This window comes from Falco biarmicus, chromosome 1 (genome assembly GCF_023638135.1).
Source record: "Falco biarmicus isolate bFalBia1 chromosome 1, bFalBia1.pri, whole genome shotgun sequence".
Lineage (NCBI taxonomy): Eukaryota > Metazoa > Chordata > Aves > Falconiformes > Falconidae > Falco > Falco biarmicus.
Window position 1 is genome coordinate 87115158 of NC_079288.1, and position 27742 is coordinate 87142899.

The 27742-nt window shown below is 40.6% G+C and overlaps 1 protein-coding gene across 2 annotated transcripts in view; it reads left to right on the forward strand.

Moving 5' to 3' along the window:
- Window positions 1–27742, forward strand: part of ATRN (attractin) — a 156771-nt gene that overhangs the window by 48005 nt on the left and 81024 nt on the right. For both annotated transcript variants that reach the window (XR_008822673.1, XM_056344292.1), the window contains exons 4-17: window positions 1268–1396; window positions 3389–3594; window positions 4877–5045; window positions 6325–6415; window positions 8202–8445; window positions 9967–10150; window positions 12209–12363; window positions 17953–18037; window positions 19570–19790; window positions 20940–21061; window positions 21586–21724; window positions 23331–23512; window positions 25765–25981; window positions 27483–27668. Coding sequence is in view for 1 of the 2 variants with exons in the window: in XM_056344292.1 (XP_056200267.1) it covers window positions 1268–1396; window positions 3389–3594; window positions 4877–5045; window positions 6325–6415; window positions 8202–8445; window positions 9967–10150; window positions 12209–12363; window positions 17953–18037; window positions 19570–19790; window positions 20940–21061; window positions 21586–21724; window positions 23331–23512; window positions 25765–25981; window positions 27483–27668 (2330 nt within the window). In the remaining variant the exon portion in view is untranslated. The remainder of the gene's footprint in view (window positions 1–1267; window positions 1397–3388; window positions 3595–4876; window positions 5046–6324; window positions 6416–8201; window positions 8446–9966; window positions 10151–12208; window positions 12364–17952; window positions 18038–19569; window positions 19791–20939; window positions 21062–21585; window positions 21725–23330; window positions 23513–25764; window positions 25982–27482; window positions 27669–27742) is intronic.

Sequence of the window (27742 nt, forward strand, 5' to 3'; positions counted from 1 at the left end):
GTGTAGAGGAACAGCCAGAGGTGTTCAGAAGTATGAGGCAGTGAAAGAGGTGGGAATAGTGAGTGTGACAGCCCTTTAGGGTAGAAAAGACACCAAATGTGGATGTGATGAGTCAGATGGAGCTTTATGAAAGAGTGGGTGGCCGGAAGGTGATGAGTAAATGCGATTGTACTTACAGAGGAGGAGCCCAAGAAGCAGTGGTGAGGACCCCGCAACACATGTAAAGCGAGGGGAAGAAGTCCTTTGTCATTGTGGAGTTAAACCGTGACCAGCCTTGTGCAGATTTTCCAGGTGAAAAGGATGTAAGCTGTTGAGAAGGGAAATAGAAGTATCGATGAATAGTTTATTTAAATGTGCGGACTTGGATGCATTCTCCAGGTCAAAGCACCTGAACTGTGGGTTTCTGGAAGCTGGATAACACATCACCAAAATGCTCTGTACTTGCTTTATTTGTCAGAGTCTTTCCCAAGCATTTGCTATGGCCCATACTCAGGAGGAGATACAGGTCTTAGCAGACCTTTAGTTTGGCTTGGTACAGCAAGTTTTATGCCTTTTGGACACGCTAATTTCTGTTTCCAAACATGCCACCTTGTTTTAGGAGTGGGTCCTGTTTAAATCACAGCAGAATAGGAAGGGAGGAAAAGTAGGTGTTTGGTAAGAATGAATAGAATTCTAGACAATTTCAGGTTTACTCAGGTTAAATACTTTCAGTATACATTTATCTTACAGAAAAGCCAAGTTCAGTACTTCAGGGTTTTCTGTCTGCTTTTCTTTTTGCAACCATTCCTTCTTTTAGACCAGTCATGCATGTTGCAATGCTACTCTTGATAGCCTCCACATCCCAATTTGTCTGTGCTCCTGGGTCAGTAACATGGCCACTGTATTGCAGATAATTAAGCCAAGCAAGAGAGCTTACTGAACTGGTCCTTGGAGAATGCTCTTTTATCTTTGAGAGTGTTTTGAGGGTTCTTACGCCTTTGAGAATGGGCTTGTTTCGAGGGTTGGTTGACTATCCGTACTCACAATGTAAAGACATTTTCTTTTGAATATTTAATGAGTTTTGCTGAAGAAGAACAATCTGATGACACTGCTCTATGACAATGATGATTACTTTATGCAAATGCATTACACTTCAAATAGATGCTAATAAATACCTTGAGTTTCAATTATTTTATTAATACAGGTGTATTTACTATTGTTGCTTTGCTCCCTTTTGTTTTACTTCTAACATAATTTTGTTTTTTTTCTGTTTTTTTTTCTTTTTCAGTGGTCTTATTGTTCCTGAGAAAGATAGCAACGAAACAGTACCAGAAGTTGTAGCTACTTCTGGATATGCTCTTCTGCATTTCTTCAGTGACGCTGCCTATAATTTAACAGGGTTTAACATCACATATAAGTAAGTAATACCACTCCAGAGTGATGTTGCAGGTTGAGCAAGAGGAGGTTTCCTCTTTTCTCAGTTTTGTCTTGAAATAAGCAATTGCTGTCGAAGCATGTAATTATGAGTAGATACTTTGAATTTAGATTTTTATCTTTATTATACCCTTGCAATGGCTAATAACTGTAATGTGTTCAACATCATGTTCAGTTGTCAATTGTAAGCGTAGGCAAACGTTTGCTCAAAAAGACATCATATTATTTATTTTATGTTAGATGTGATTGATAGTATTCCGTCAGCCAGAAGTGATGTGTGTTGTGCATGTGTGTGCTCTTATGCAGTCTGCGAGGTACTTCTGCATAAGCACACATTTCACTTGGGATGCTGGGCTGCACTTACTCTTGAGGAACCTCTAGCGATTTTGTTTGGGATGCTCTTTCTTAGTCCTTGGATTGCATCGCTTAATCTGGCTTCTTTTTAGTCTGGAAGGGTTTTGTTACGTTCTTTGGTTTGTACTTTAAATTTTATAGGTCCTCATTGGTAAGCTTTTTCGAAATAATTCTAGGGTACTCCCTAATTCACCTACAGCTCTTAAGAAGGGTTTTGTTTTGAAGTAAATGATCTCAGTGTGGACATAAAAGCAGAGATGGTATTTCTTGCTTCTGGTGGGGATCATAGGCTTTACATTTTTTGCTCCTATAGATAGAAAGTATGTTTGCACTGCACTGGGAGATTTTAATTTGGGTGTAACTTGCAGAAGTTCTCACCTCTCTTTAAAAAAAAATAGCTGCAAAATCCTTGGACATAACTGACTTTTTGCTAAAAATTGAGTTTTCCTTAAAATTAGGTGCTTAGTTTTTAAATATCAGTCTCGGTGCTTTCATCCTTATTAAGCACATAAATATACAGTGGATTCTTTGAAAAATGTGGGGCATCCAGCACCCCTTGAAAACTCCAGAGGAAAATGAAGAGCCTTTGCAAAGTTACTTGAAACCTAGCAGCTGAAGCAGTTATCACTTTCAGTCTGGCTGATACCATAAACCATGACACCATCTACCACCAGCTGTGGGTATTGCACCATTGCAATACAATAGAGACACTCTCTTAAGGAATAACCTGCTGTTTCTAAGTTCCTTTAAGAGATTTTAATATTACTTTATATCTTCACTGTCTTATCATTTCAAACCATTTTTAAGTGCTGTTTTGTGGGTTTTTTTTTTTTCTTCTATGTGTTCTGGTCATTAGGTTTCCTCCTAATATTTTTTTAGAAAGTAGATAAAAGGGTGTATTTATTTCTATTCAGTTTAACAGTCTTTATAGTTTCTACTGGACATAGGTACTTCACAAGCACTTGTGAAATTATGATCTTGGAGGCAGTGACTCCACCTGTCACATGACAGTGAGAATATTGGGTAGTAATCCCCATCTGTGAGTTACACTGGTTGATACACTGGCAAAAACTGAAATTTGGAACTGAATAGGGTCTTTGAATTTGGATTCTCACCAAATACAAAGGATGTATCTGGTTTTGCCTCAGCTCATTCCAGATTGTATGAAGTCAGAAATTATTCAAAACAGGCACATCTTTGGCTTGGGATTCATCTCAAGTGTGTTCCCTTAGTAAGCAGATCCCAGAATAGCACCTAATTGTGAGTAGTTTAAGTATAAATTGCACAGACACCACAAAAGCCTTATGCGCTGATTAAGTTCTTCACTTACTGTTGGAGTGTTTTAAGGCAATTCATTTGCATTACAAATGGCTAAAAATCATACTGAAAATTTTTCAGAGGAGTTTTAAGTTTAACTCGTTAACTGAGGCAGCTCTGATAAGAGAACAAATCTCTACAGATCCATCACGTCAGGTTCTAGATGAGTGACTCTCGTTGGTTTGCATGTTAACAGACAGCTGTATTAACTTCTGTTCGACATCACTTTTGTATTCATTAATAAGAGGTACAGCTTGGGCATCTGTTTCATTACTGACAAACCTTCTTTCTCTGATGTTCACAGTTTCAATATGTGTCCCAATAATTGCTCCGGCCGAGGAGAGTGCAGGCTTAATAACAGCAGCAATGCTCTGGAATGTGAATGTGCCAAATACTGGAAGGGAGAAGCTTGTGATATTCCCTACTGCACAGATGATTGTGGGGCGCCTGAGAGGGGGCGTTGCAACTTTAATGATACTAAGGCATGTTTGTGCTTTGCAGGTTGGCAAGGTAAGTCTTCTGATTAACATAGAGAAGCTCTTGGATGCCTTTTCTGTGTATGGCTCTTGCAGTTTAATTGGGAGCATTTGAGGATGTTCTCCTTGAGAAGTATTAGAATTTGGCTAGGAACATAGAGTATCTACCTTTTTCTATCAAAAGATCATACTTAATTTGTAACAAATGCTTTTAAAAGCAACTATGCTACCATACAAAGGCATCACACAAAAACTTTGAACTTTGTTCCTGTGCACCTAAGGCAAATTTTGAGCCTGGTGGCAGTAGTTAACCTGTTTGAACACACAAAATGCCTTTTTCTCATGTCTGGCTATACTGGTCAGCCATGCCAGTCTTGGCAACAGTTTGTACCAAACAGGTGTTTCCTTTACAAAGATATACTGACAGGCAAGAATTGGTCTCATATGAAATGCAACCAGCTACAACACTGGCAGCACCTGCTACCAGTACTCAGCTATGCTGCAAAAACAGACTGTGTGGAAAGAACCCAGGTTAGTAAAATGAGCATCCTAAGGAGAATGCACCCAGTACTGAGGCTAGCACATACTCTTTCAGGTATAAAACCAGCTGCAGGTAATATACTTCAGGGCTTGTACTCAGCTGGAAGACCACATCCCTTTTTGCAGTGTAGCATCTCCTGATGCTTTTCTGGAGTCTGGTTGTGACAGCATGGACAATTCCATGGGGAACTGTGAAGGGAAACCTGGCAGTGAAGAAGCTGGTTTTAAGAGCAGCAGAAATATAGGAAAAAGTGAGAAGTGAGCAGTTCACAAAAACATATTGCTGGGAAGGAAAGGAATGAAAAGAGGGAAAGATAGCTGTGGACCCTTGGGGTTTTTATAGCATGCTGCTTAGCAGGTCTCCTGAAGCTTTTGCAGGTTGTGTTGCAGCTTCTGTGGGCACACGGTAGCTAGATAAATGCGGGAAGATAGCCTCTTAGCGTGGAGTGGGGAGGGGTCTGCACTGTGCCCCCCTGTAATCGTGGAGGGGGAGAACAGAGCAGAGTGTCAGCTTTGCTGCATCCCTGAACCGCATAGTCTGGAAACAATTTTTAATTCTGAAGACAATTTAGACTTCGAAGTAGGTGCTTATGTTTGGGAAATCACACACCAGGTCCATTGCAGATTGCTGGTGTGAGCAAGGAAACAAAGATCAGAGCATCCACCTATTACCTGTCTGTATACCATCTTTGTCACTTGTGGTGCAGGGTACTGACCTCAGCTGAAATACAGGCTTTGGAAAGAATCAATTTAATTTTTAAACTTTATTTTCCCAGGTCCTGGCTGTTCAATTCCTGTTCCTGCAAACCAGTTGTTTTGGACCCGGGAGGAATACTCTCTTCCAAAACTTCCAAGAGCATCTCACAAAACCATAATCCATGACAATAAAATGTGGATTGTTGGAGGCTATGTCTTCAATCATTCTGACTCTCAGAAGGTTTTAGCGTGAGTATAAACCTAGATAATAATGTCTAAGTAGAGGAACTTAGATTTGAGAATTATTTTTAGAAAAAGCCATCTGACATGCTGTGCTTTGGCCTATGCTCCATCTCCAGGGGAAAACAGCAGTAATAAAAACTTAGACTCACATTTAAGATGTGGAAAAATGCTGTTAAGGCCAGCTTCTAAATTGTATCTGGCCTTGTATTCAAAGAGGGTAGTTCTGTTTCAGTGTTACTAGCCCTTCCTTGTATTACATCTGTGTGACTTGAGAGTGTTCGGCTCCTTAATTAATACATACTGATTATTGTGGATGTTTATGCATCGTGGATGGGGTACCAAACCTCTAAATACCATAGAGGATGATGACATTTATGCAGTTAGTTTTGGAGATTTAACAGTAACTAAGATATCAAATAATAATTGTGTACCTCATGGAAATCCCCCATAAAAACCCCAACATTTCAGGCTTCCTCTTGAGCTTGATAGTGTTTGGGCAGATCTGGGCAAATGCTGGATTTTTTCTTCTCCAGGGATACCTATATACCTCACTTTAATGGACCTAAGTGCAAGCTGTTGTTCTGCACTCATGTCCAAAGGTAATGGTTCTTGTAGGGGAAGTTAAAGAGGAGCTGAAAATGCACACATTTAGTTGCAGAATAGCTGTTGATCACATCCACAATTTACTCTTTCAAAGTCATGCCTGATTTTTCAACAGATACCTTGTGGCTTCATTGAACACTTTCTCAGAGATCATTTTATCTTATAAAGCTGTAAGCCTGTCAGGTATACGTCATTCTTTTATCTAAAAAGCCACAGGCCATTTTCAGGGCAGAGGGTTTATCTTGTTTCAGGTTCACAGGAAAAATATGCTTGAGTGACAAAGACATAATTAAAAAGTGCCTTTTAAACACTGGCAGGTTTTTTTTTCATCAAGTACTTGGAACTTATTTGAGCTTAGAGTAAAGTTGGTTTTTTTTTTTCTACTTTTCTGGGTGGATCATGTGGTGTAAGTTGTCACAGCTTAATAGACAATGCGTTAGCTGTTGGGTTTGCATGGGAAAGAAAACGCAGGGAAAAGCAAATCAATATGTGGACGTTAAGTAACAGCAGACTGGACTGGATTTTTTTAATCCATAAGTAGTCTCTGTGGGCTTTGTGCATACTGAAATCTTGGTAGGACTTTTGGTAAATGATTTCCCACAAATCCTGCAAAGGACAAGCAATAATTTATTCAATTTTAATGTCTACTTCTCAGAAAATTAATTCCATTGTTATTATATAGGTATGATCTTATTTCTGAAGAGTGGCTTCCACTGGACAACACCGTGAACTCAGTAGAGATGAGATACGGTCATTCGTTGGCATTATATAAGGTAAGTTCAGTGCTGCAGACTCGCCTCCCAGCTGATTTCCCCTTCTTCTCCCCCCCTACCCAAACCCTCTGACAGATCAGTCTTGCTTTGGGAGAAGCGTTTGTCATTCAGAGGCTTGTCCATGGTTATACCAGTCTGTTTCCTTGTACTCCAGGGCATCCTTGCACTGCTGTCCTAGGAAGTCTGTAGTGCTTTTGCTTGTGTGTTCCTTCTTTGCCCTTTTCTCAGAGACTTTAAGGCTGACTGAGGTCAGTGAGTTCATTATTTCCTTATTACTGTCTGTGTTTGCAAGAAATGCCTGATGGCTAGAGTTTGCTGGAGTTCAGCTGGTTCCTCAAATGCCGTTTGCGTAGACCACATAAATATTTTTATGAGCTCTGTTCTCCACGGCAGCAAAGCAGAGCATGTGAATTAGGGATTTTTGGAGCCTGCTGTGCTTCTGCAGTAGATAGGTGAATCTATTCTTCTGGCATCTGAAATGGCAAGTGGATTTGTCTCACGTTTCTTACCTCAGTTCTCGCCTGCATGCCCTGCTGTGGGAGCAGGCCACGTGAGAGCAGTACGGCCAAGTCTTTGAAAAGGAAATGAGCTAATCCTTTACTGACCTTTGGTTTTTGAATGTTAATTAGCTCATCACAGTGCAAGCCTATAATAAAGCACAATTATAAACCCTTGAAAAACTCCACACAGCAACGTTCACAAATAGACCACTTGAAGAACCTGAAAGGATGGAAATTCCTACCTGTGAAGGCTCAATGTGCATTCTACAAATAACTGTTCAGAAGCAGGGCACAGCAGTGGGTTTACAATCACTGATGGACAGTGGTTCTCAGGAATTTCCCAAGAAGCACCAGCTGTAGTAGAGAATTTCCCTTTCAAACGTTGGCACCTTGTCAGGAGGGAAACAGGGCTGCACTACACACTTCGGTGGATCAATGACTGACTCTGAGATGCTTGGAGAAACTCACAAAGGAACCTGGATACTTTATGGAACTTAGCTCTTACAGGATGATTACTAAAACCCTAACAGTCCTGGCTCACTTCTTTCCAATATTTTTTCAGTGCATTAACTTTGAAGGCAAAACTTTTAGTGTATGGACACAGAGGAGTTTCCCTCATAACTGCATTTCTTACCAGCTACCTTCTGCTGTTTGGATTTGCAAGCTGTGGGAGGGATTCAGGTTGCTTATTAAATTACCTGACTTAAGGTGCCCAACTTTGGGTGCCTTTGGGAGCCTCTGAGCTCCATTTGTAGGGAAAACAGACATAGTCAGTACAGGTAGTGAAATCTGGAGAGCAAGTCAGCTTACCCAAAAGTAGGCACACCATCCCTGCTTTTGATCAGTTGAATTATTCTCCAGGCTCCACTATATTTTATATAGGTATTTAGACACTCAGCTAGCATTACTGGCACCTAAATTTTGATGTCTGTCATCTGGAGGTCACTGCTGCCCTCACATGCCTTCCCCTCCATACACAGCTGTAGGGTGAATTGTGTGTGTTGAAGATATTCTGAAATTACAGACTTGGGTACGTACCCTGGCAGTCATGGTTGCTTCAATGTGCATTCAATATCAAATTCATTCAATATCAAAATATTTTCAAAATATGATCAAAATATCAAAAAAATTGCATTCAATATCAAATGTGACTGGTGAAGGAGATATGTTTCTCCTTGAGAAAAACTTAGGCTGAGAGAATATAAAGTATAATAACTTCATTATTTACCTATTAGCCGTTTCCTAAATGCAAAACTCGGCCTCACTTTAAATCAAACTTCTTTCAGGATGATATATACATGTATGGTGGAAAAATAGATGCGACGGGGAATGTGACCAGCCAACTGTGGGTGTTCCACATTCCCACCCAGACCTGGGTTCAAGCGACGCCAAAAGCCAAGGAGCAGTACGCTGTTGTTGGCCACTCGGCACACATCGTCACCCTGCAAGACGGCAGCGCCGTCATGCTTGTCATCTTTGGGCACTGTCCTCTTTACGGGTATATCAGCAATGTCCAGGAATACAACCTGGGTGAGTGGGGCCCTACCTACCAGTCGCTTCGATTTTAACAGTCAGTTTGAAAATTATTTAAATTATCCATATTCAGATAGCAAAACAAAGACAGATATGTTCTTCTCATTCTATTTATATTTACAAGAAATTCAATCTTAACTTTCATTGTTTGTGCAGCACAAACAGTGAGTAGACAGCCACGTGCCTCCAGCTTTTTACAGCTTGTTAGGTCCCAAAGACAAAAAAGCTGTAATTGAGAGACAAAGCAAGATAACTGTGGGACAATTTAGATGAATTTTCCTCTCTCCCTCTGACAAAGCAAACACTTTTGAAATTATTTTTGTATCCTGCGAATACAAGAATGGCTGAAACAATTCAGACCAAGTGTCTGCTTAGCCCGATACCTGTGTCCCCAATAGTGAATGCTTAGGGGAAGAGGCAGTGAATTTCCAGAGTCCCAGATCTCTGGTATAATCTGGTCCCTGTATCTGGGAATAGTCCACACTCTGATTTTTAAGATTCAGAGATTTCTAGTACCACCAGTGGAGAAGCTTAGGAAGCTCTCCAGATGAACTGAGCTCCTCCCTAAATTAGGTGATCTGAAATGGCTCTCTGGAGGCATGTCCCTTGCTCCGCTGACAAGGTGGAGAACATAGTTAAGCACAGGAGGTTCACAATGTGAATATGCTGATTACTGTCAGAAGTAGTGGCTCTGTCTGCACTTTCGACCTGTTATCCTTGTCCTTCAGTCATCCTGATCCAGAGGATCTACTGGAGCCAGGATCGCTGGTGTCCACATGAGCGAGCTTTCTTCCTCTAGGAGAAAGCTAGAGAAAACCAGGATGTGTGGGGCAGTGATTTGTTTTTCTACTGTTCTGGTTTTCCCATGTGTGATGTTGCAGACTGTTCAGTTCCTTTGCCTTTTGTGTGCCTGATCTCCCTGGAGTTAGGAAGCCTGTGTAGGGTTTCATTCTGCGCTTGCTACAGAGATTTGCTGTGTAATTTGGCATTTTTGTTTCAGTTGCCATTATATTATGTCTGCAATGCTTCAAATCAGTGTTATTTTAGCGAGTGAGATATAGGACCATTAATCACACGTTAGTTTTCAACTGCAGTGTTTTTAACAGTCATACTTGGCTTCAGCACTGTCTGGCTTTATATATATATATATATATATATATATATGTAAAATAAAAGTGCTCTTGGGTACTGTTCCAAATCAAGCCACAGTGCTGGCATTTTCATGTCATTGAATTACAATATATTATCCCTATACTTTTTATCTCTCATTTATTTAGCTTGTCTACAAAATGTAATAAATGACTGTAGAAGAGATATTTCTGGTCTAATTAAAAACACTTGACAACATTCTTGACAACAAACTCCTTGAAGGAGAATATTTTTGGATAAGAAGTGATAGAGGCAGTGTCTAGATCTGAGTCAAGGGAAACCCAATTTGTTTTACCATGAGATTTGTTGGTAAGTTTTTAATGGAGAGAAAATAACCATGTTTTGTCACTCACATTTTTCATTTCTCAGCCACAAATACATGGAACATTTTACAGACGAGTGGAGCTTTGGTGCAAGGAGGGTATGGTCACAGTAGTGTTTATGATCCAAATACAAGATCAGTTTATATCCATGGAGGTTACAAAGCGTTCAGTGCCAACAAATACAGGCTAGCAGATGATTTGTACAAATATGAAGTTGATTCCCGTATGTGGTAAGTAGTTCTTCTTCCTGTATACTGCCCTGTCATTTTTGTTTGTAGTGGACAAGAGGATGGTGTATTTGATAAAGACACAGTAGTACGTCGATACCTGCATTCAGGATAGATAGTGTGCTCTTTTATCTATTATTTTTATGTCCTGTTATGAATAGAGAATCATATAATGACAAATAATCAAGTCTATGAACAAGCCAAGAAATGCATTTTAATCTTTTATTGTATTAAAGCTGAAAAGAAAAATATTTGATGGGATTTTCTTGCCAGCAGTACAGACTGTGCATATGAGTGCACTTACTGCAGTCAAATGAGTGATAATTCATTCTGCAGTTAAGACCACAAAAGAATTTCTATTATAACCCCATTTTCTTCTGGCTCTGTAACTGCTTGAAATGTTCATTTCTTAAGCTGAAATCTTCTGTGATTTGTTTCTGCCCAGAGGTGAGTTGTATTAAAAAGCTATAGCAAAACTTCACAACTTTGAGCTATAGAGGTGAAACACATTTACCTCAATTTTGTGTTTTTCTTAAAGTTGTTTTTAAAGGCTTCTGACAAAAAGGAGACTATGTTTTGAATCAACGCATGTGAATTTGAATCACTATATATCTTTTTTTTGAGGGTTTAAAACAGCTTGTATTTCTGCAACAACTGTTTGTGAGTCTATACCAATGAGGAAAGTAACTAGTAACTAATTTCCAAAACCCTTCCTTCCTGCTGCCCCACTGTACAGGCAGCAATAGCCACACTTCCTTTCTTGGTTCATTTGATCCTCTGCTTTGGCCACGGTGTGGGCAAGTCTGGCTGAATCGTCAGAAAATTTCACAGATGTGACTGTATTCTTCCAAGCTGTGGCAGCACCACCTTCCTTTGGTCACGTTTATTTTGTCAGTCTCGTGAGGGCTGTTGGAACAGGCAAGCAGTTGCCTTGCAGCAAGACGTGTAGGGTTGTCTGCTCTTCTTTATCTAGATGGGGGGTGGGTGTGTGTGTCATTGATGACTCCTTTTATTCTTCAGTAATTTAGGCCCTCTCTCCCTCTTGAGATTTCATGGAAAGGCAAAAACACAGTCCCCTGATCTTTATTTTGGCAAATGTGTTTCTCCCCATGTTCCCTTGGGTGATTTGACTGGCAGCTTCGCAGTCAAACACTGTAGCGTTGGCAAGTACAGAGAGATACTCAGAAAGCCCCAGTGTGCTGTGATGCCACTGCTTCTGCATTAGAAACAGGTTGCTGGTCCTGGTCCTTGATCTACCATTTGCTGAATATTTTCTTGTGGAAGTCTGGGCTTCAGCACGAGCTGTGTTTGGCGTGCTGCAGTTCTGCAGAACTGGTGTGACAGCCTGCAAGCAGTGACACCCTGCCTGCAACACAGACACAACCACATCAGGATTTTCCTGCGATCCCACCCTCTCAAAATAGTAGGGAAATTTTACAAAGTGTGACCTTTTGCGCTGAGTGCCGTTAATCATGCTGATTAAAGATGAGGTCAGTGGTGAGTTTGATTAATGCTTCCCGTGATATAGTCATGGTTGAGGTGTTGAGTTTTGCAGGTATTAAGCTGCAGAGCTCCATTATCAGCAGCTGCGTAGATTTCCTTAAAATAGGTTTTTAGGGTTTGAGCAACAGCTCATGCCCAGTTTGAAAGAATTCTTTAGATTACTATAAAAGTAGAGTTGCTGTAAAATATTGGAGTCCTCCCAGGCAGCATCCATATCAGCAGGTTTAGCTGACTGTGCTCAAAAGCCCAGTTAGTGTGAAAACTTGATAATCCCTAGGGGCGGAATTGATGATTTTAAGATCCATAGCTTTGGAAAGAGGCTTTCATAGATATATTTCTCCTGCAAATTGGCAAGCAGATGGGAAGATGAGAGAATGAAATTACACAAGGAATTGAACAGTGTAAGTTGTTAAATACCTCATTAGGAAAAGCAGCTTAAATACTATCCCCAGACTCCCTCCTGCACCCCAAAACCTTCTGCAACTTGGATTTACAGTTTGTTTTGGTTTTGCCAGTTACTAATAATTTTCATTAATACATATATTTTTATTTCTGAAGGACTATTCTTAAAGACAGTAGATTTTTTCGCTATTTGCACACGGCTGTGATAGTGAGTGGAACCATGCTGGTGTTTGGAGGAAACACGCACAATGACACCTCCATGAGCCATGGCGCAAAGTGCTTTTCTTCGGATTTTATGGCATATGATATTGGTAAGTTCTTGCAGAAATAATAATAATAAAAAATCTTGGATATTCAAAAAGAGCTGTCTTCAGAATGACTAATTTACATGCTGGGTATATTATTCCAAATGCTACTAAGTGTACTGCAGAAGAATGTGTAATCAGGAGAGGCTCATTTAGATTTCTACACATTACCAAGCAAATGAGCTGGTGCAGTGATTTCTAGGCAAATACAGCAGCAGTTATTTGGTCAACAGTTTATACATAACCCTGGGCATTAAAAAATTATTTCTTAAATAGGAAGCATATTGTTCTAGCATCTCAGCCATAAAGCTGTCCTGATATTATGAGTGCATTTTAATCTCTGATTTATCAAAAATGCAGGCTGTTAGGTCAGTTACAAGCACTAGGCCCTGCTGACACTCAACTTGTACATTGCATGCTCTTTTTTTAACTACAGGCTGGCTGGCTTGTTTGGCTGTGCTGGTTGTAATGTCAGTTTGTTTATATGTATGCTTTATAAGCATAAATATCCCCATAAGCACTATTTAACAATAAAGCAAACAATTAGATTTTATTTGGAAGGATTGGGTTTTGTTGAGTTTGAGCAGCCAGGAGAGGGCAGCATTTATTTGTGAATTTGAAGTCTAGTGGTCCTGCATTTCAGAAGAAAAGAAGAGATGAAATTATATAAAATAAGTTGCATGAACATCCAGATAATTCACACTGGAGAAAAGCACCATTCTCTACTTGTATCATATTCTGCCTTCTGCTTTCAGAATTCCTGATATATGGGCTTTCGTGATTGATTCCCTGAAATAATCATGTAAACCTGAATTCCGTGAGTGATGGTGCACTGAGATGTCACTCTTGGTTTGTGAAAGGAATATGCAAGCAAATGGATTACTTTCAGCAGCAGGGTTTGGCATCCTTGTGCCGTTTTGCTGTCTGTTACAGGGATCATTCCCTTCTGCTTCCTGTGACTTCAAATCCTATTCCTGTGGAATATATTGTGTGCTCCTAGCTAGCTTTATTTTGAGGTTTTTCTTGAAGAATTAAAACGAGGTCTTTCGGTCTCTCAACAGTCATTTTTTAAATTTAATTGAAATTAGTTTTTAAATTAAAAGTAATTTTTTAAAAATGTTGATAGCAATCATCATAGCAAAATAGCAAGAAAAATTGTATCTTCCCTGACACATTGAAGTGTCTATTCGGTGTAAAACAAAAATTGTATTCATTTAACAAGATATGCCAATAATGATCACAGAATCATAGCATGGTTTTGGTTGGAAGGGACCTTCAAGATCACTTAGTTCCAACCCCCTGCTGCAGCCAGGGACACCTTCTGCTAGCCCAGGTTGCTCCAAGCCCCGTCCAGCCTTGCCTTGGACATTGCCAGGGATGGGGCATCCACAGCTGCTCTGTGCCACCTGGTCCAGTGCCTCACCACCTTCACAGTAAAGAATTCCTTCCTGATATCTAATCTAAATCTGCTTTCTTATAGTTTAAAACCATTCCTCCATGTCCTGTTGCTACAGGCCCTACTAGCGTGTCTGTCCTTATCTTTCTTATAAGCCCCCTTGATTCAGTTTAGTTAAGAGGCAGGTTCCTGTTACATGAAATAAGTGTTGCCGTCAACTTGCCCAGTCCTTACCAGTGTTACACTGAGAATTAGAGCTTGCATTGGTTGCACTTCACATGACAGGGATGAGAAGTGTTCTGGTGCTTGTGGGTACCCTCATTCTTTAGGGCAAACTCTCAGCTTAGAAAGAGCCGCTTTTTTTCAGAAAAAAAGACTACTTTTTCTATTCTTCTCGTGGCAGGACACCTTCTGCATGATTTGCCTATTCCCATTGGACCAGGAGCACTACTAGGAATACGTTAGGGTGCTGGCTGATCAGTAGTGTCACAGCAGAGGTACCTACTTGGTGGTTCTTTGTGCATGATCTCTTCAGTAATTATATTGATCATGTTCGTATTGGTCTCCATGGGAATAAACCTACATACTTGTGGGGAAGCATTGTAAAATAACAAAGATTGTTGTGGCCATGCCACCATAGATGGATATAGCTTTCACATCTTTAATAGTAATGTGCTTATGTGTGTGTTGTCCTTTCCTTGATTGTCCTCAAGGGTCAGGCTTCCCAGGAGAAAACCAAGCAGCAAGGTCAATTGATGCTGAGAGGCTTTGTAATGGGCTATCTTACTCCCTACTTTTATAGTGTGCTGTCTGGCTAGTTTGCTTATTTTTGACATCTTGTTGATGAAGGTAGTACCTTAGTGATTGTAGTGATGGTTGGAAGACTGGAGAAAACTGAAATTAAAATGCAGCCTTAAAACAAAGGCTTCAAAACCAGATCTTTTCTTTTAACTTTTGCCATTAAAACTTACTTCTACATCTTTATTTACCTCGTCAATTCTTTCTGGTTTTCTGTCCTCAGATTTCTAAGTAATGAGACCACATGCATTGAATGTGTTGAGGACATACGATTTTTTTTTTGTGTGTGTGTGGGGTATAAACAGATGTCACTGAGATGTGTGCTGAGATTCTTGGGGGTGTTTAGCAGATTAGGTAGGTCTGAGAACACATTAATGCTTCTTATCTTTTTATCCACCACGATATATCGGTCGAAATTACCAGGTAGTGTCTGGCTTCAGGATAGCAATCCAACTGTCTGTGTGCATGTGCATTTCTTGTTGCTTCTCAGGACAAGCTTTCAGATTGTGTTGACGTTGAAGCTGGGTGAGCACTTGGATAGAGCAGTCTCACAGTATTTTTCCTGTTCTGCACACTGCAGTGACTAGCACTTCCTATCCCCAAAATTTTGGTCTCTCTGGTCTCCGTAGAAGAGTTTCCTGCTCTGCAGCAGTTGTCTCTGGGTGAACAAATACCTCGCTCAATCCTCTGCTGCCTCCTGTCAACAACTTTTAGCAGCAGAGGAGCTGAGGGAGAGTTGCAGCACTTACGTCGCTCCATGTTCATCTCCAGGAGAGAAAAGGCAAGGGTTCTGCTTTCTCAAGGGTCACATCCCTTGCCTATGGGATGTGTGTAATAAAACAAGAATAGAACCTTCACAGTCAGATTGTCTCAAAATCCAGTTACTGTGGATTAAGTAACTGTTGTTTTCAATTTCTAAATAAGTTTTGACTTTGTGGTGTGGTTTGTTTTTTTTTTTTTTTTTTAAACTGAGCATGAAGTATTCATGTAAAGGCTATACTTATACAATGATCTTTTCTCCCCACAGGAGAGAAATTTACGATCCGCTATTTACCCTATCAAAAATTCAGTTCTGATGACAAACATAGAAAGAGGCTAGATGTTTTCATAACACATGTGTTCTATTTGAATAGTATATTTAATAAATCCTGTGCATTGTAAGTTTTAGGCTTGGCTTACCTCATAAGTCAGGAAGGAGAGGATTCTTTGTCATTTCAGAATTACTCATTTTTTCCAATACTTGGTCTTCAGTTAAAGATGGGAAAGAAGCTTAGAAAGCAAAACATTCCAGGCCTTCTATTAATCTAGAAAAATATGTTTCTTGGCCTCACATAACTCAAAACTTGATGGATAAAAAATTGCAAATTGCTGTCCAATTTTGCTGAAGTCTCCTGTTAAAAATTGGAACCATGCATGCTTGTCTCAAGAGTGATGCTGGTCTAGGTTAAATTCTTTGAAAATTGAGCAAATGACATTTAAAAATAAACTTCAAAATAATTTATCAAAGCATTAAATCCAAGCAGCTGGGTCTTATGTCTTTTATTTATCAGCACTCTTGGACAAAAGTTTCTGCTGGAGCAGAAGTTGGTTGGTTTACCCAACAATTCTCCAATTAAATTTGGTTAAAAATTAATATGGTTGTTTTTCTTTGCCCTCTCAGTTTATCTGCGTACTAGTTTGGGTTTGTGGGCTTTGTTTTTCAGAGGTTAAGTCCATGGCCCAACAGTTTTATCTTGTATTAAAGAATCTTTGTGTATCTGAGGGCTCTGTAGATTTTTACAGCAGATTGACTTTTCTACCTGAATTGCTTAAATTGCATGCATCTGCCTCTGGTTAACCCCCAAGGTGATCCCATTTACTTTACAAAGTTTAAGTGATATGAATTGGACTAACTTTTCCTGCTTTTGTTCCTTCGATTGCTCAGTGGGTTATATGTTTCTTTGGTTGGGTTTTTTCATGGTGCCTAAAGGAAGAAATTACCTGAGAAACAGAGTAAAAAATGAAGCAGAACTTATAAATGTTATGCTAATAGAAAAAGATGGAATAATCTCACATTATATTAAAGGAGAAAAACAACCACAAATCCTTAAGCTATGATGAGTGAAAAATATTTCTAAAAGTGTGGATATCTACCCTCTAGGAACATAATTGCAATGGGGGGCGGGGAGCGAAGATAAGTTTCTGTTCTCAGAGATACTAGTTTGGGGCAAAACTGCAAGTAATTCACACATAAACAGATAAAACCTGAACTTGTTACACAGTGAAAAATTCCACTGGTAAAGGAGAAAAAGCAACTAAAGCCACCGCCATTTAATTACATGGGATTGCCAAAAAACTAATAACCCCTTCCAAATGCAATGTCATGAAACTTTACTGTTTTAATGAACTATTTAGATGATAGAGCAGAGCTGTTAAATTCCTCCGTTCCCTGTCACATCGTGGCAGCTGGCATAAAGGCTAACTCTTGCATTGCAGAAGAAGATAAAGCAATGCTTGTGTAAACTGACCTGTTTCACTCAAGATTTGCATTTGGTAGTGGGTTGAATGGCCTCTCTATACAGTTCTTAAAGCAGAATCATAGAATTGTTTAGGTTGGAAAAGACCTTAAAGTTAATCATCTAGTCCAACCATTAACCAGCACTGCCAAGGCCACCACTGAACCATGTCCCCAGGCACTACAGCCACATGGTTTTTGAACACCCCCAGGGATGATGACACCCCCGTCCCCGGGCAGCCTGTGCCAGCGCCTGCCAGCCCTCTCGGTGCAGAATGCTCCCTCACACCCAATCTCACCCTCCCCTGGCGCAACGTGAGGCCGTTTGCTCTCGTCCTGTCGCTGGTTCCTGGGGAGCAGGGACCGACCCCCCCTGGCTACAGCCTCCTGCCAGGCCGTTGCAGAGCCACCGGGTCCCCCCCAGCCCCCTTCTCTCCAGGCTGACCCCCCCCGCCCCCCCAGGCTGGTGCCCCAGCCCCTGCCCCAGCCCCTGCCCGGCTCTGGACACGCTCCAGCCCCTCAGTGTCTGTCTGGCCGTGAGGGGCCCAACGCTGAGCCCAGGCCCCGCGGGGCGGCCCCACCAGTGCCCAGGGCAGGGGGACGGGCGCTGCCCCGGCCCTGCCGGCCACACCGTTTGGGACACCGGCCGGGATGCTGCTGGCCTCCTGGGCCACCTGGGCACGCTGGGGGCTCATGCCCAGCCGCTGCCGCCCAGCCCCCCCGGGCCCTGTCCCGCCGGGCAGTTCCCAGCCCCCTGCCCCCAGCCCGCAGCTGCTGGGGGCTGGTGTGACCCAGGGGCAGAAGATCCCAAGTACTGTGGGATATTTCAGGAAGAAATGTACTCTGTAAGTTGAGTTATTAATTAGACTAGACAAACTTTTCTGAAATGATCTTTTCTTAATCTTAGCTTGTGATCGGTGGTCTGTTCTTCCTCGCCCGGGTCTCCATCACGACGTGAACAGGTTTGGACATTCTGCTGTGCTGTACAACAGGTAAGGTCACAAATATGCCGGGGAGTGTTGGCATTTTTCATATTTCAATAAATGTATACATGTATATCACTAACACTGAGACCAGAGGGTTGAGGATCAGTTGCAAAACTCTCACAGTTCTCAGATCTTCACTTTTTTGTAATGTCTTCAGTATCCACCTGCTCCTGTTAGCCTTTCTTCCCTCAACTAAACTTTCTCAGCTCACTTCTTTAAAAGAATTGATTTTTTGATATTTCTATTCCTTTTCCTTTTGTATATATGTATATCTGTATTTCTCCAAACCATACTTTCCGTCATGGTTTCTCTGTCCATGTTCCAGTTTACATAGCTGATCCTGTGTGGCTGCTCTTTCCCAGTCACACAATGTATATTATTCAGGTGAGGTGATAGGTGAGATTCCTGGTGTGAAGCATTACATCACTGTATGAATGACTGTGCTTTCAGGTGAATATCTGTTGTTGTAGTTGAGTCTGCGGAACCAAGTTTGAGAAATTATATTCCTTACAAGTCTTTCATTCTGATTCCTTTATCCTCCGAGGATACTTTCTGTAAATCAGTAACATTATTTAAAGCTCAGTTTAAGCCAGGCAGATAACTGTCAGTGCCTTGAAAAGGAAGGTGTGCTTCTAGATATTCTTTTCGTCTCTTAAACTCACTCACCACCTACTTGTTTCAGTGTCTACTGAATACCAGCCATGCGTTTGCTTCCATGAAGGACGCCTAAGTGTGCATTAGTTCTTCTTTTCATCTTTAAATAGGATGAAAATCGTATTAAAAATATTCAGCCAGAACTTTTATTTTCAGTTGCATTGACTCTTCTTCACTGTCTTTTAAAATGCACATTTACAAACATGGATGCACAGGGGTTTTTGGGTGACATTTTTGTGCAAGTAATGAAATTTGATGTTTTGCCTGAAGCAGTTGCGATACTGAAGAAGGTTTAAAAAAACCACCTTCCACCTGCAAAAACTATTATTTTGTTTTGGGGTTTGGTTTTTTTGTTTGTTTTTTATTTCTTTAGGTTGACAATGACTGCTCATTTGCTAAAAGCCATGGAAATAAGTGTTTTTTTCACAGCAGCGTAGCAAGATGTGACAACACTGAATTGTTTTGTTGTAGTTTCTGAACACTGGTTTAATGCTGTGATACCGTCTCCCCAATTTTTAGCCTTCCTCCTTCTCTTGCCGCTGTCCTTTACAGGAGGACCCGCATTTCTGCAGCATTTCATGTACAGTCATGTTGATAGGTGTCACCAGCGTTCTGGCTGAAGCTGAAGGTCAGTATATGACCTTGGATAGGTTTGATTCTTCTCAACACCCATGTGTTGAGACTTTCTGGCTTCTTTGAAATGGTGGAACTTGACTGACCTTTTCTTTAGTGCCTTCCTTAACCAAGAGCTATTTCTTTGGATTTATACATGCTGGAATGTAATAAAACACTTTGCTCACATCTTAAATCATTTTGACCTGGAGCAGTGTGTGGTCTATAAACACAGGTGCAAGTTTTTACCTGTTCACTTCCATTTTGTCTAGCACTATGTATGTATTTGGAGGCTTCAACAGCCTCCTCCTCAGTGACATACTGAAGTACACACCCGAGAGATGTGAAGCTTTTGACAATGAAACGGCCTGCTTGCGAGCGGGTCCTGGCATCAGATGCGTGTGGGCTACTGCCTCTTCTCGCTGCGTCCCCTGGGAAATGGCGACAGAGAAGCAGCAGCAAAAGATATTTGAAGATTGTCCTCCTAAGCCAGGTATGTGTCACATTCTTTCCATTTCCCTTTCCAAAAGGCATGTAGGGTCTTTTTCTTTTCCACATTCTGTCTTGCCATTACCAGATCAAGTTAAAGGTGGGGGGCTGTAGCTGTGCTTCCACACGTGTCCTGGGAGACCTTCCTCTGACCAAGTGGCTGCAGCCACGTGGAGACGTTTTCATCTCTCACTCCCCCTGAAGCTGCTTGCTCATTAGATTTTTTTTTTTGCTGCTATACAGCTTGTACTTACTTTCCTATCCCAAAGAGACCCCATCAGTCAGGAATCAGGTCTGGACCATTGCTCTGTAGATGTTTACTCCAAGAACTGACCTTTTGAGAGCCGGCAATTTGCTGATGAGCACTGCAGGGCAAGGGAGTGGGATTGGGGTCCTGCAGCGTTATACTGTGCTCTTCGAGAGAGACAGCAGGAATAGTGTTTTAAGAAAAGTTACTTTATTTTTCCTTCTATGGTATTATATGGATAGGGGCATACAAAAAAAACATTTGAGGTCTGATTCCTGTGTTCTCCCTTACGATAATTTTTAAACAACTTTTCAATGCTTTATCCTGATGTATTCGTTGCTCTGAATTGAATTATGCGAACTTTGATTCTGTAATAGATGGCAGCCTTTAATTATTTAATAGAAATTGATGTAAAGGGACATTGCTTTGATGGGCTCTGAATGTACAATAAATTTTCACAAAACACAGGCGATAAGCAATTGGAAAGATGAAGTGGAAAGTTGAAGCTTTGCATGAAAATGCTGCACGTAATTGAAGGCCAGGCTTGCAGTGAAATGGGCCTGCAGTGGGAGAAGTTCACTGTCCTTGTGAAATGTCCTCTAGCATCATTTGCATGGGCATTGACTGAACATGCGTCTTGTCTTAGTTCATGCGCTTCTATGTCTTGGTGCATTTTCTGGTGGTGTGTTTTATGGCTCCTTGGGCACTAAAAATGATTGATGCTGCAAATGAATGCAATTTTCTATCAGTTCAATCCCGTGAAAATATCTGATTCACTAAGTAGTTGATAACGGAAAATCTACAGGCCCTACTGTTTGGTTGTATCTTTTGCTATATATAATCAAGTTCTTAGAGCTCTGTCAGGAAATGCCTGTTTTTGGTCATGCAGGTTTTTTTCTTTAATAGCTGTAGACAATGAAAAATGTGATCAGATTACAGACTGCTATAGCTGTACAGCAAATACAAACAACTGTCAATGGTGCACTGACCAGTGTATCTCAATACATAACAACTGCACAGAGGAACAGGTAAAGTCTCTCTAATACTTCTGTAGTTTAAATTTAGTCTTTGAAATAGCAAATGTCCAGATGGCTTCATCTGTCACTATTATTGACCCTAGTTGTTTCATTATTTCCAGTGCATGTCTAGCTCTAAACTGCTAACATGCTTGAATATTTTTTTTCAAGTTTGTCCAAGGGCTTTTCATGGGACTCTCCACTTAAGTTATGAGGATGGCTATGGGCAGAGGAAGAGGTGGAGGTTTCCTGATGGTGTGATTATTCAGTAAGGCACATAGCCATTTGGGTTTGTTCCCAATAGGGCCTTCCCTAGAAAAAAACCTTTTGTAAAAGCTCTAGTAAGGAAAATGTGTCAGATGGTGGCTTGGGGGAGTACCTTGAATATACAGTGCAAGCTATGTTTAGTGTCACAGATTTTGAATTTATCAGTTGTTTTGTAGGTCTGAACTGTGGAGTTTAGTGTGATAGGCATTGCTCTTACAAACCGACATTGGGTGGATGGGAAAAAACCTAATCTGTGCTATTTATTTTAGGTTCCTGTTACTCTGTATGACAACTGTCCTAAGGATAACCCTGCTTATTACTGTAACAAAAAGACAAGTTGCAAAAGCTGTGCCATGGATCAAAACTGTCAGTGGGAACCTAGGAATCAGGAGTGCATTGCTTTACCAGGTGGGTGTTGGTTATATTTGTGCAAATAAAAAAAAAAAGGAAAGAAATTCACCCAGTCCAAAAGTTGTGGGGATTTTTTTGTTTGGTTTTGGTTTTTAACCCCCAAATCTGTAATCTTTTAGTGCTAAAATGGAATAAATAATGTTGTTTAATCATCCCGGCTTTGGTATAAAACTTTTTCTAGTAAATTCAAAAAGTCTGATGAGGTATTTTTCAATCCTGATTGTCTGAAGAGGAGTATGATCATTTGTATAATTATTAGGCGCTCTCTCCATTTGATAAAAGCAATACTGTTGCTATAATAGGTTTCTGCAAGATATTAGATTTAATAATGCATGCTATTTAATTTTAGAAACTAGAATTGTGCAAAAGTGTAATGGCACATACTGGACAAATTAGGCAAATAACACGTGAAGTGTGTAAGGAAAATTCTCTTATTAGTGTTTCCAGTGGGAGCTCATAGGAGTTGATTATTAGTCCCCCTGCAGCAACTTTTTTTCCCAGTGACTGGGAGAGAAATATAGCATCTTCAGTGATTAACATTTGCAGTTAATAAAATATAGAGAAAGGGGAAAAAAGCAACCCAGAGACGACCTTTTAATAGGTATGGAAAGTCTTCCCCTAATAACTCTGATAGGTCTGGATGTGTCCAAGTCTGGCGTTTGCTAGTCTGGAAGAGTGGAAAAATTAAGAGACTTTGGAGAAGAGCCATGAGAGTGAGAAAAACTTCTTTTAATGAGATAGATAAAGAGCTTGGTCTGTTTAATTTGTTGTAGAAAAGAGGGTGACTTGACCATATGTGTAAAAAGCCTATCTAAAAATTTAACACTTGAGAGCTTCTCAATCTGTTAGATAAATCTGAACCAAGACGTTGGAGCTAGACATCAGCTGTGCAGAAATTCACACTGAAAATGCCCATTGGTGGTGGGGTTGTTTTGAGGGAAATAATTAACCACAGAATATAAAGAGTTCTTCAGTAGTGGGCATGGCTGTTCTCAAGATAAAACAGGGTTTAATCCTGGAAGTTTGGTACTGTGAGTGGGATTAGCCCAACCAGCCTCTTCTGTCGAAAGGTATCCTAACAACTGTTGTTGAATAAGTGGCTTTAAGCCAGGGGTCCTCAAACTACGGCCCCTCAGGGTCCTCAATCCAGCCCCCGGTATTTACAGAACCCCCCCGCGCCACCCCCCCACCCCCCGCCGGGGTTTGGGGGGGGAACCAAGCAGCCACAGATGACTGCCTGCCACTTCATCCGCGCACCGGCCCCCCGTTTAAAAAGTTTAAGGACCCCTACTCTAAGCCATCAGCAAGATAGTAATTTACTTTCCATTTCTCATTCTTCTACAGTAATTTTACTATTCCATGTAATAAGTGCTTTGACTACCTAGTGCAGTTAACTAAATGCTGATGATGCGCTTCAGCTCCCCTAAACAGCTTTCCTATTCCTCCAGTATTTTGTACATAGATACTTCTGAGCCTGCCAGTAAGTCATGCTGGTTTGGGATGGGACAGTAGGTTTTATTTTGGTGAAAAGGTTCTTTCACCTCTTTGAACATTGTGAAGGTTGCTTACATATCTGGGTTTATTTTCTTTTTTCCCCTCCCAGAAAATATCTGTGGAACAAACTGGCATTTGGTAGGGAACTCCTGCTTGAAAATTACAAACGCAAAGGAGAACTATGATCATGCCAAACTGTCCTGCAGATCCAACGGTGCATTGCTGGCTTCTCTCACGACCCAGAAAAAGGTAGAATTTGTTCTAAAGGAGCTGCAGAAGATGCAGTCTTCGGTGAGTGCTTCTCTTTTATGTCCCCTGAGTAATTAAGCTCTGACTGTGGAAAAGTCCTTGCTGTGGTATTGTATGCTTTGTACAGAATAGACATGCCTCTTAACTGAAAAGGACTGATTTTTCTTTTGAAATTCAGCATACCCGATGGGTGCTTTTGAACTGAAATTGTAGAGAATGTAAATGGGAAAGATAAATATAAACATACACGGTGCCTCAAAGCTATCGCTTCCTATAATGAAATCCCACATGATTTCTCTTGTGGGATACATGACTGCATCAGGAGTCCTCTCGTGACTTGTACACAATATTTTATAAATAAAGGTCCCTTTGGGGCACCGGAGTTGTTTAATATAAAGCATTTAAAGTTATTTTTTCTGTTCAGGAAAGTGGCTGTTTAAAATGTCGGCTTTTTGCTCCTCAGAGCTGCTTGGCTTATTTGGAGTTATTTATGTTTGATCTAGTGGCAGGTGCTTTTCTGTCAGAGCCAGTGAGAAGTGAATTGGAATCTGTCCCTCTTCATGCATCAATAAAATAAATATATATTTTTTCCCAGTCCCTGGCAGAAGTGCAGAGGTATTCAGGGCAGGTTGTGTAGGTGGTGCTAAAGCCCTAACAAAGAAAAAGATGTTGTGCAGCTTTGCTGAAATCCTAGTTTAGGCAGCAGAGCTACCGTGGCTTGATGGCACATTGGAGTAACTCTTCTTGGGTCCCAGAGGCCACTGTGGGCAGGGCTGGCAATCAAGAGGAGTTTTATATAGGAAAAATTAGATTGGAGGCAGTAGGATTGCTGCTTTTCAAGAGAAGAATGTACTTCAGTACTAGAGAGACGTATTTCCCTGTTGAAATGAGAACATTCCTGCTTTGATTCCCTTTGTAATTTTGAAATGCCATTTTAACAATTACAGTGTTTTAGAGGGGATTCAATTTAGCTAAGAAAAGGTAAAGTGCAGTTCAAGCAAGATTGTTTGTTAAATCTTTTGTAAAGAGTGGAAGCCAAGCCTGTGATATTGTAAAAGTACATGGTCTAACACCTCCAGGTGTTGCTGGATATCCCAGTAGTTAAGTGCAGTGTAAATTCCTAAAGCCACATGGCAACCCTTTCCTGATAGTGTTTAAACCCTGACACTGGGGAGAAAAAAATTGTTAATTTATGGCTTTTATTTCACCGATAGTGTCCTTTAAAAAGTAAGCTTTAGAAATCTAAAGAGATTGTTAACCCTTTTTAGTGGATATTAGTATTGAGTTCTTATAATGTGGGAAAATACCTTCACTAAAAAGCCAAGCTGTGTCTGGTACTTGAACTTCTGCCATTCAGTGGCACGCTGCTGCTGTGTTGGGGGAGGCTGTACTTTACAGTTGGTCCTTTTTTAAATAAGCTGTGTATAGGTGTTTTTTAATAATAAGAAAATGTGTTGGTGTTGGCACGTAATGCTGTGTAACCCTGTTGCTGTTAAAAGTTGCAGCTCTAAGGTTTAAGGGTGCATAAAATCAGTTTGAAGTAGGTGATGGTTATATATAGCAGTAAGGGAAGACGTGTTGTCTAAAGCCTTCCCAGGACAGCTGTGCCACCAAAGTGCTTTGATGGAGAAAAGGTTTTAACAGTAAAATAAAATGTTGTACTAAGACAGTTAAAAAGCCTCTCCCCGGAATAAAAATGTATAAAAAAATAAATGGCCAGTAGAAATATTTGTTATGGGTTCTTGATATTGAGAATTTTATTGCCAACGATACTAATTTAGATTTGACCTGCTCTGTGTCTCTACCTGTCTGTATATACACACACTCTTCAGTAGTAGAAGTCTCCTAGTCAGACTGTATAGTAGTAGGTAAGTGGATTGTATCATTTAAATTGTAGAGGGCACTGCTAGTTTTCATTCTCATGTTAAACTGTAGATCCAGATTTTTTTTTCCTGTGTCTATGCATTTGTAGGAGTCGCAAACATATAAAAAGCAACTTGCAGTTAATTTCATTGTCAGCCAGTGTGAATGTTTGACTTGTTCTCTTGGTTTAGGAAACTAGAAATGTAGTTTGAAAAAAAAATAAAATAAAAATTGGTGTTTTCTGAAGGGTTTCTCTATCTCTGTGGCATTTAATTCTGGTAGCACTGAGAAACACGTATTTTCCTTACTATGTTTTTGCAACACGTAACCTGGCAAAGTTGCTACGAGCGTTATATGATGATGTGTGTTTTCTTTTAATGCCTAAGGTAATAAAACTGGGTATTATATCTACCATTTTCCTTTATTTCTAGCCCAAATCTTTGACTCCATGGGTTGGACTGAGGAAAATCAATGTGTCGTATTGGTGCTGGGAAGACATGTCTCCCTTCACCAACACCCTCCTCCAGTGGCTGCCAGATGAACCAAGCGATGCTGGATTTTGTGGTTATTTAGCTGAGCCTTTCCAGCAGGGACTGAAGGCAGCAACATGTATCAATGAAGTCAATGGCAGTGTCTGTGAAAGGCCAGGTAACAATATCTGACTTGTGTGTCTCATGGGCAGCAGGCTGACTGATGAGCATTTGTATTTTTATATTTTTGTATTTACTGTAAATGTGGCAAGATACTGGCACAGGCTGCCCAGAGCAGCTGTGGATGCCCCATCCCTGGCAGTGTCCCAGGCCAGGCTGGACAGGGCTTGGAGCAACCTGGGCTGGTGGAAGGTGTCCCTGCCCGTGGCAGGGGGTGCAACTAGATCATCTTCATGGTCCCTTCCAACCCAAACTGTGCTGTGATTCTATGGTTTCTTAGAGAGTAAAGAGGATCCCGTTCATTAAATTTACAACTAGCTGTGTCACGACTTTGCCAAAGAAAAGTAGTTCTGAAAGTGTCTTGTGTAGGAGTTTCATGCAGGAATCGGACTTTTCAAGAATAGCTCTACATTTACACTGTTAACTGTAACATGCTTGAAGTACATTATAGTTTAATTATTTTTCTCTAAATTGCATACCTGAATGTGACATTTAGGTTAATTATGGTATGAAGCAATCTCTCATTTAAAAAAAAATAAAATAAAAGCTACTTTCCAATTGAACTCCCTTTTCTCCCCTCCCCTGTTCCGTAGCCAGAGGAGGATTTTATCAAAGTTTGAAATTAATTGGGCAAGACACTTTAGAGATATGAGAACTTTGAAAAAGAAGCTATTTGCTTTTGGGAAAAGTCTTCTAGCTTTGTTGGAACTGCGTATCTTTTGAAATGGCTTGGTCTGTTAACTTTCTATTATAGCTGATTATTTCTGAATACCAATTAGTGCCTCTTTAAGTTTTAAGAAAGTTGGCTGATTACATAAAATTTCTAAGTAAGCTACACCACTTGAAATCATTCTTTGTGTAAGTGCAGGATACATATCCTGAATGTGGAACTTCAACTCAAAATTTTAAATATTTTAACTTCAGCACTTTGAATTGGTTTAAGCTTTAATTTGTTTTTTTATGGTCTGATAACAGACACTAGAAATAGATGGTAAAGTCTTGGCCTGCACCAGGAACTTCTGAGTTAGTTCTGCTTTCAGTACTCATTTTATGTATGGAACTGATGAAATAACTTAAAACACATCCCAGTGTTTTATATAACATATAAATATGACTAAAACACAAAACATGAGGTTTCTTCCCAACACTTTGCTTGGGAGGATAGCTAAGGAATGCATCAACAGACCTACAGAGCGATAATGACCACATTCATAACACCATTTAAATTGTTTTCTGTCCACCTTAAAAAGCTTTAACGCTCGTGGAGGAAACATAGTAAGAGAGGTTTTTTTGCAATACTTACTGCATTTCTCATTCACGTTTATGTAAGATATCTCCAGCTCCATCCAGCACCACCACACCACAAATGAAGTGTTTCAGGTCTGTGATATTGAACTGTTTTTCAGCCTGAATAATAGACAGGGCTTTTTGTCTTCTGTCTTTCGGCTCATACGTATTTCTTTCTGGAAGAAAGTTGACTCTTGTCCTCCTGCCCACAGCTAACCACAGCGCCAAGCAGTGCCGCACGCCCTGCGCCCTGCGGACCATGTGTGGGGAGTGCACGAGTGGCAGCTCTGAATGCATGTGGTGCAGCAACATGAAACAGTGTGTGGACTCCAATGCTTATGTGGCCTCCTTCCCCTACGGGCAGTGCATGGAGTGGTACACCATGAGCAGTTGTCCACGTGAGTAATTGCTTCTGCATCTTGACGTGTGGGCTGGAATCTTGTAGTTGCTGACATTCGCTACGATAAGGCAT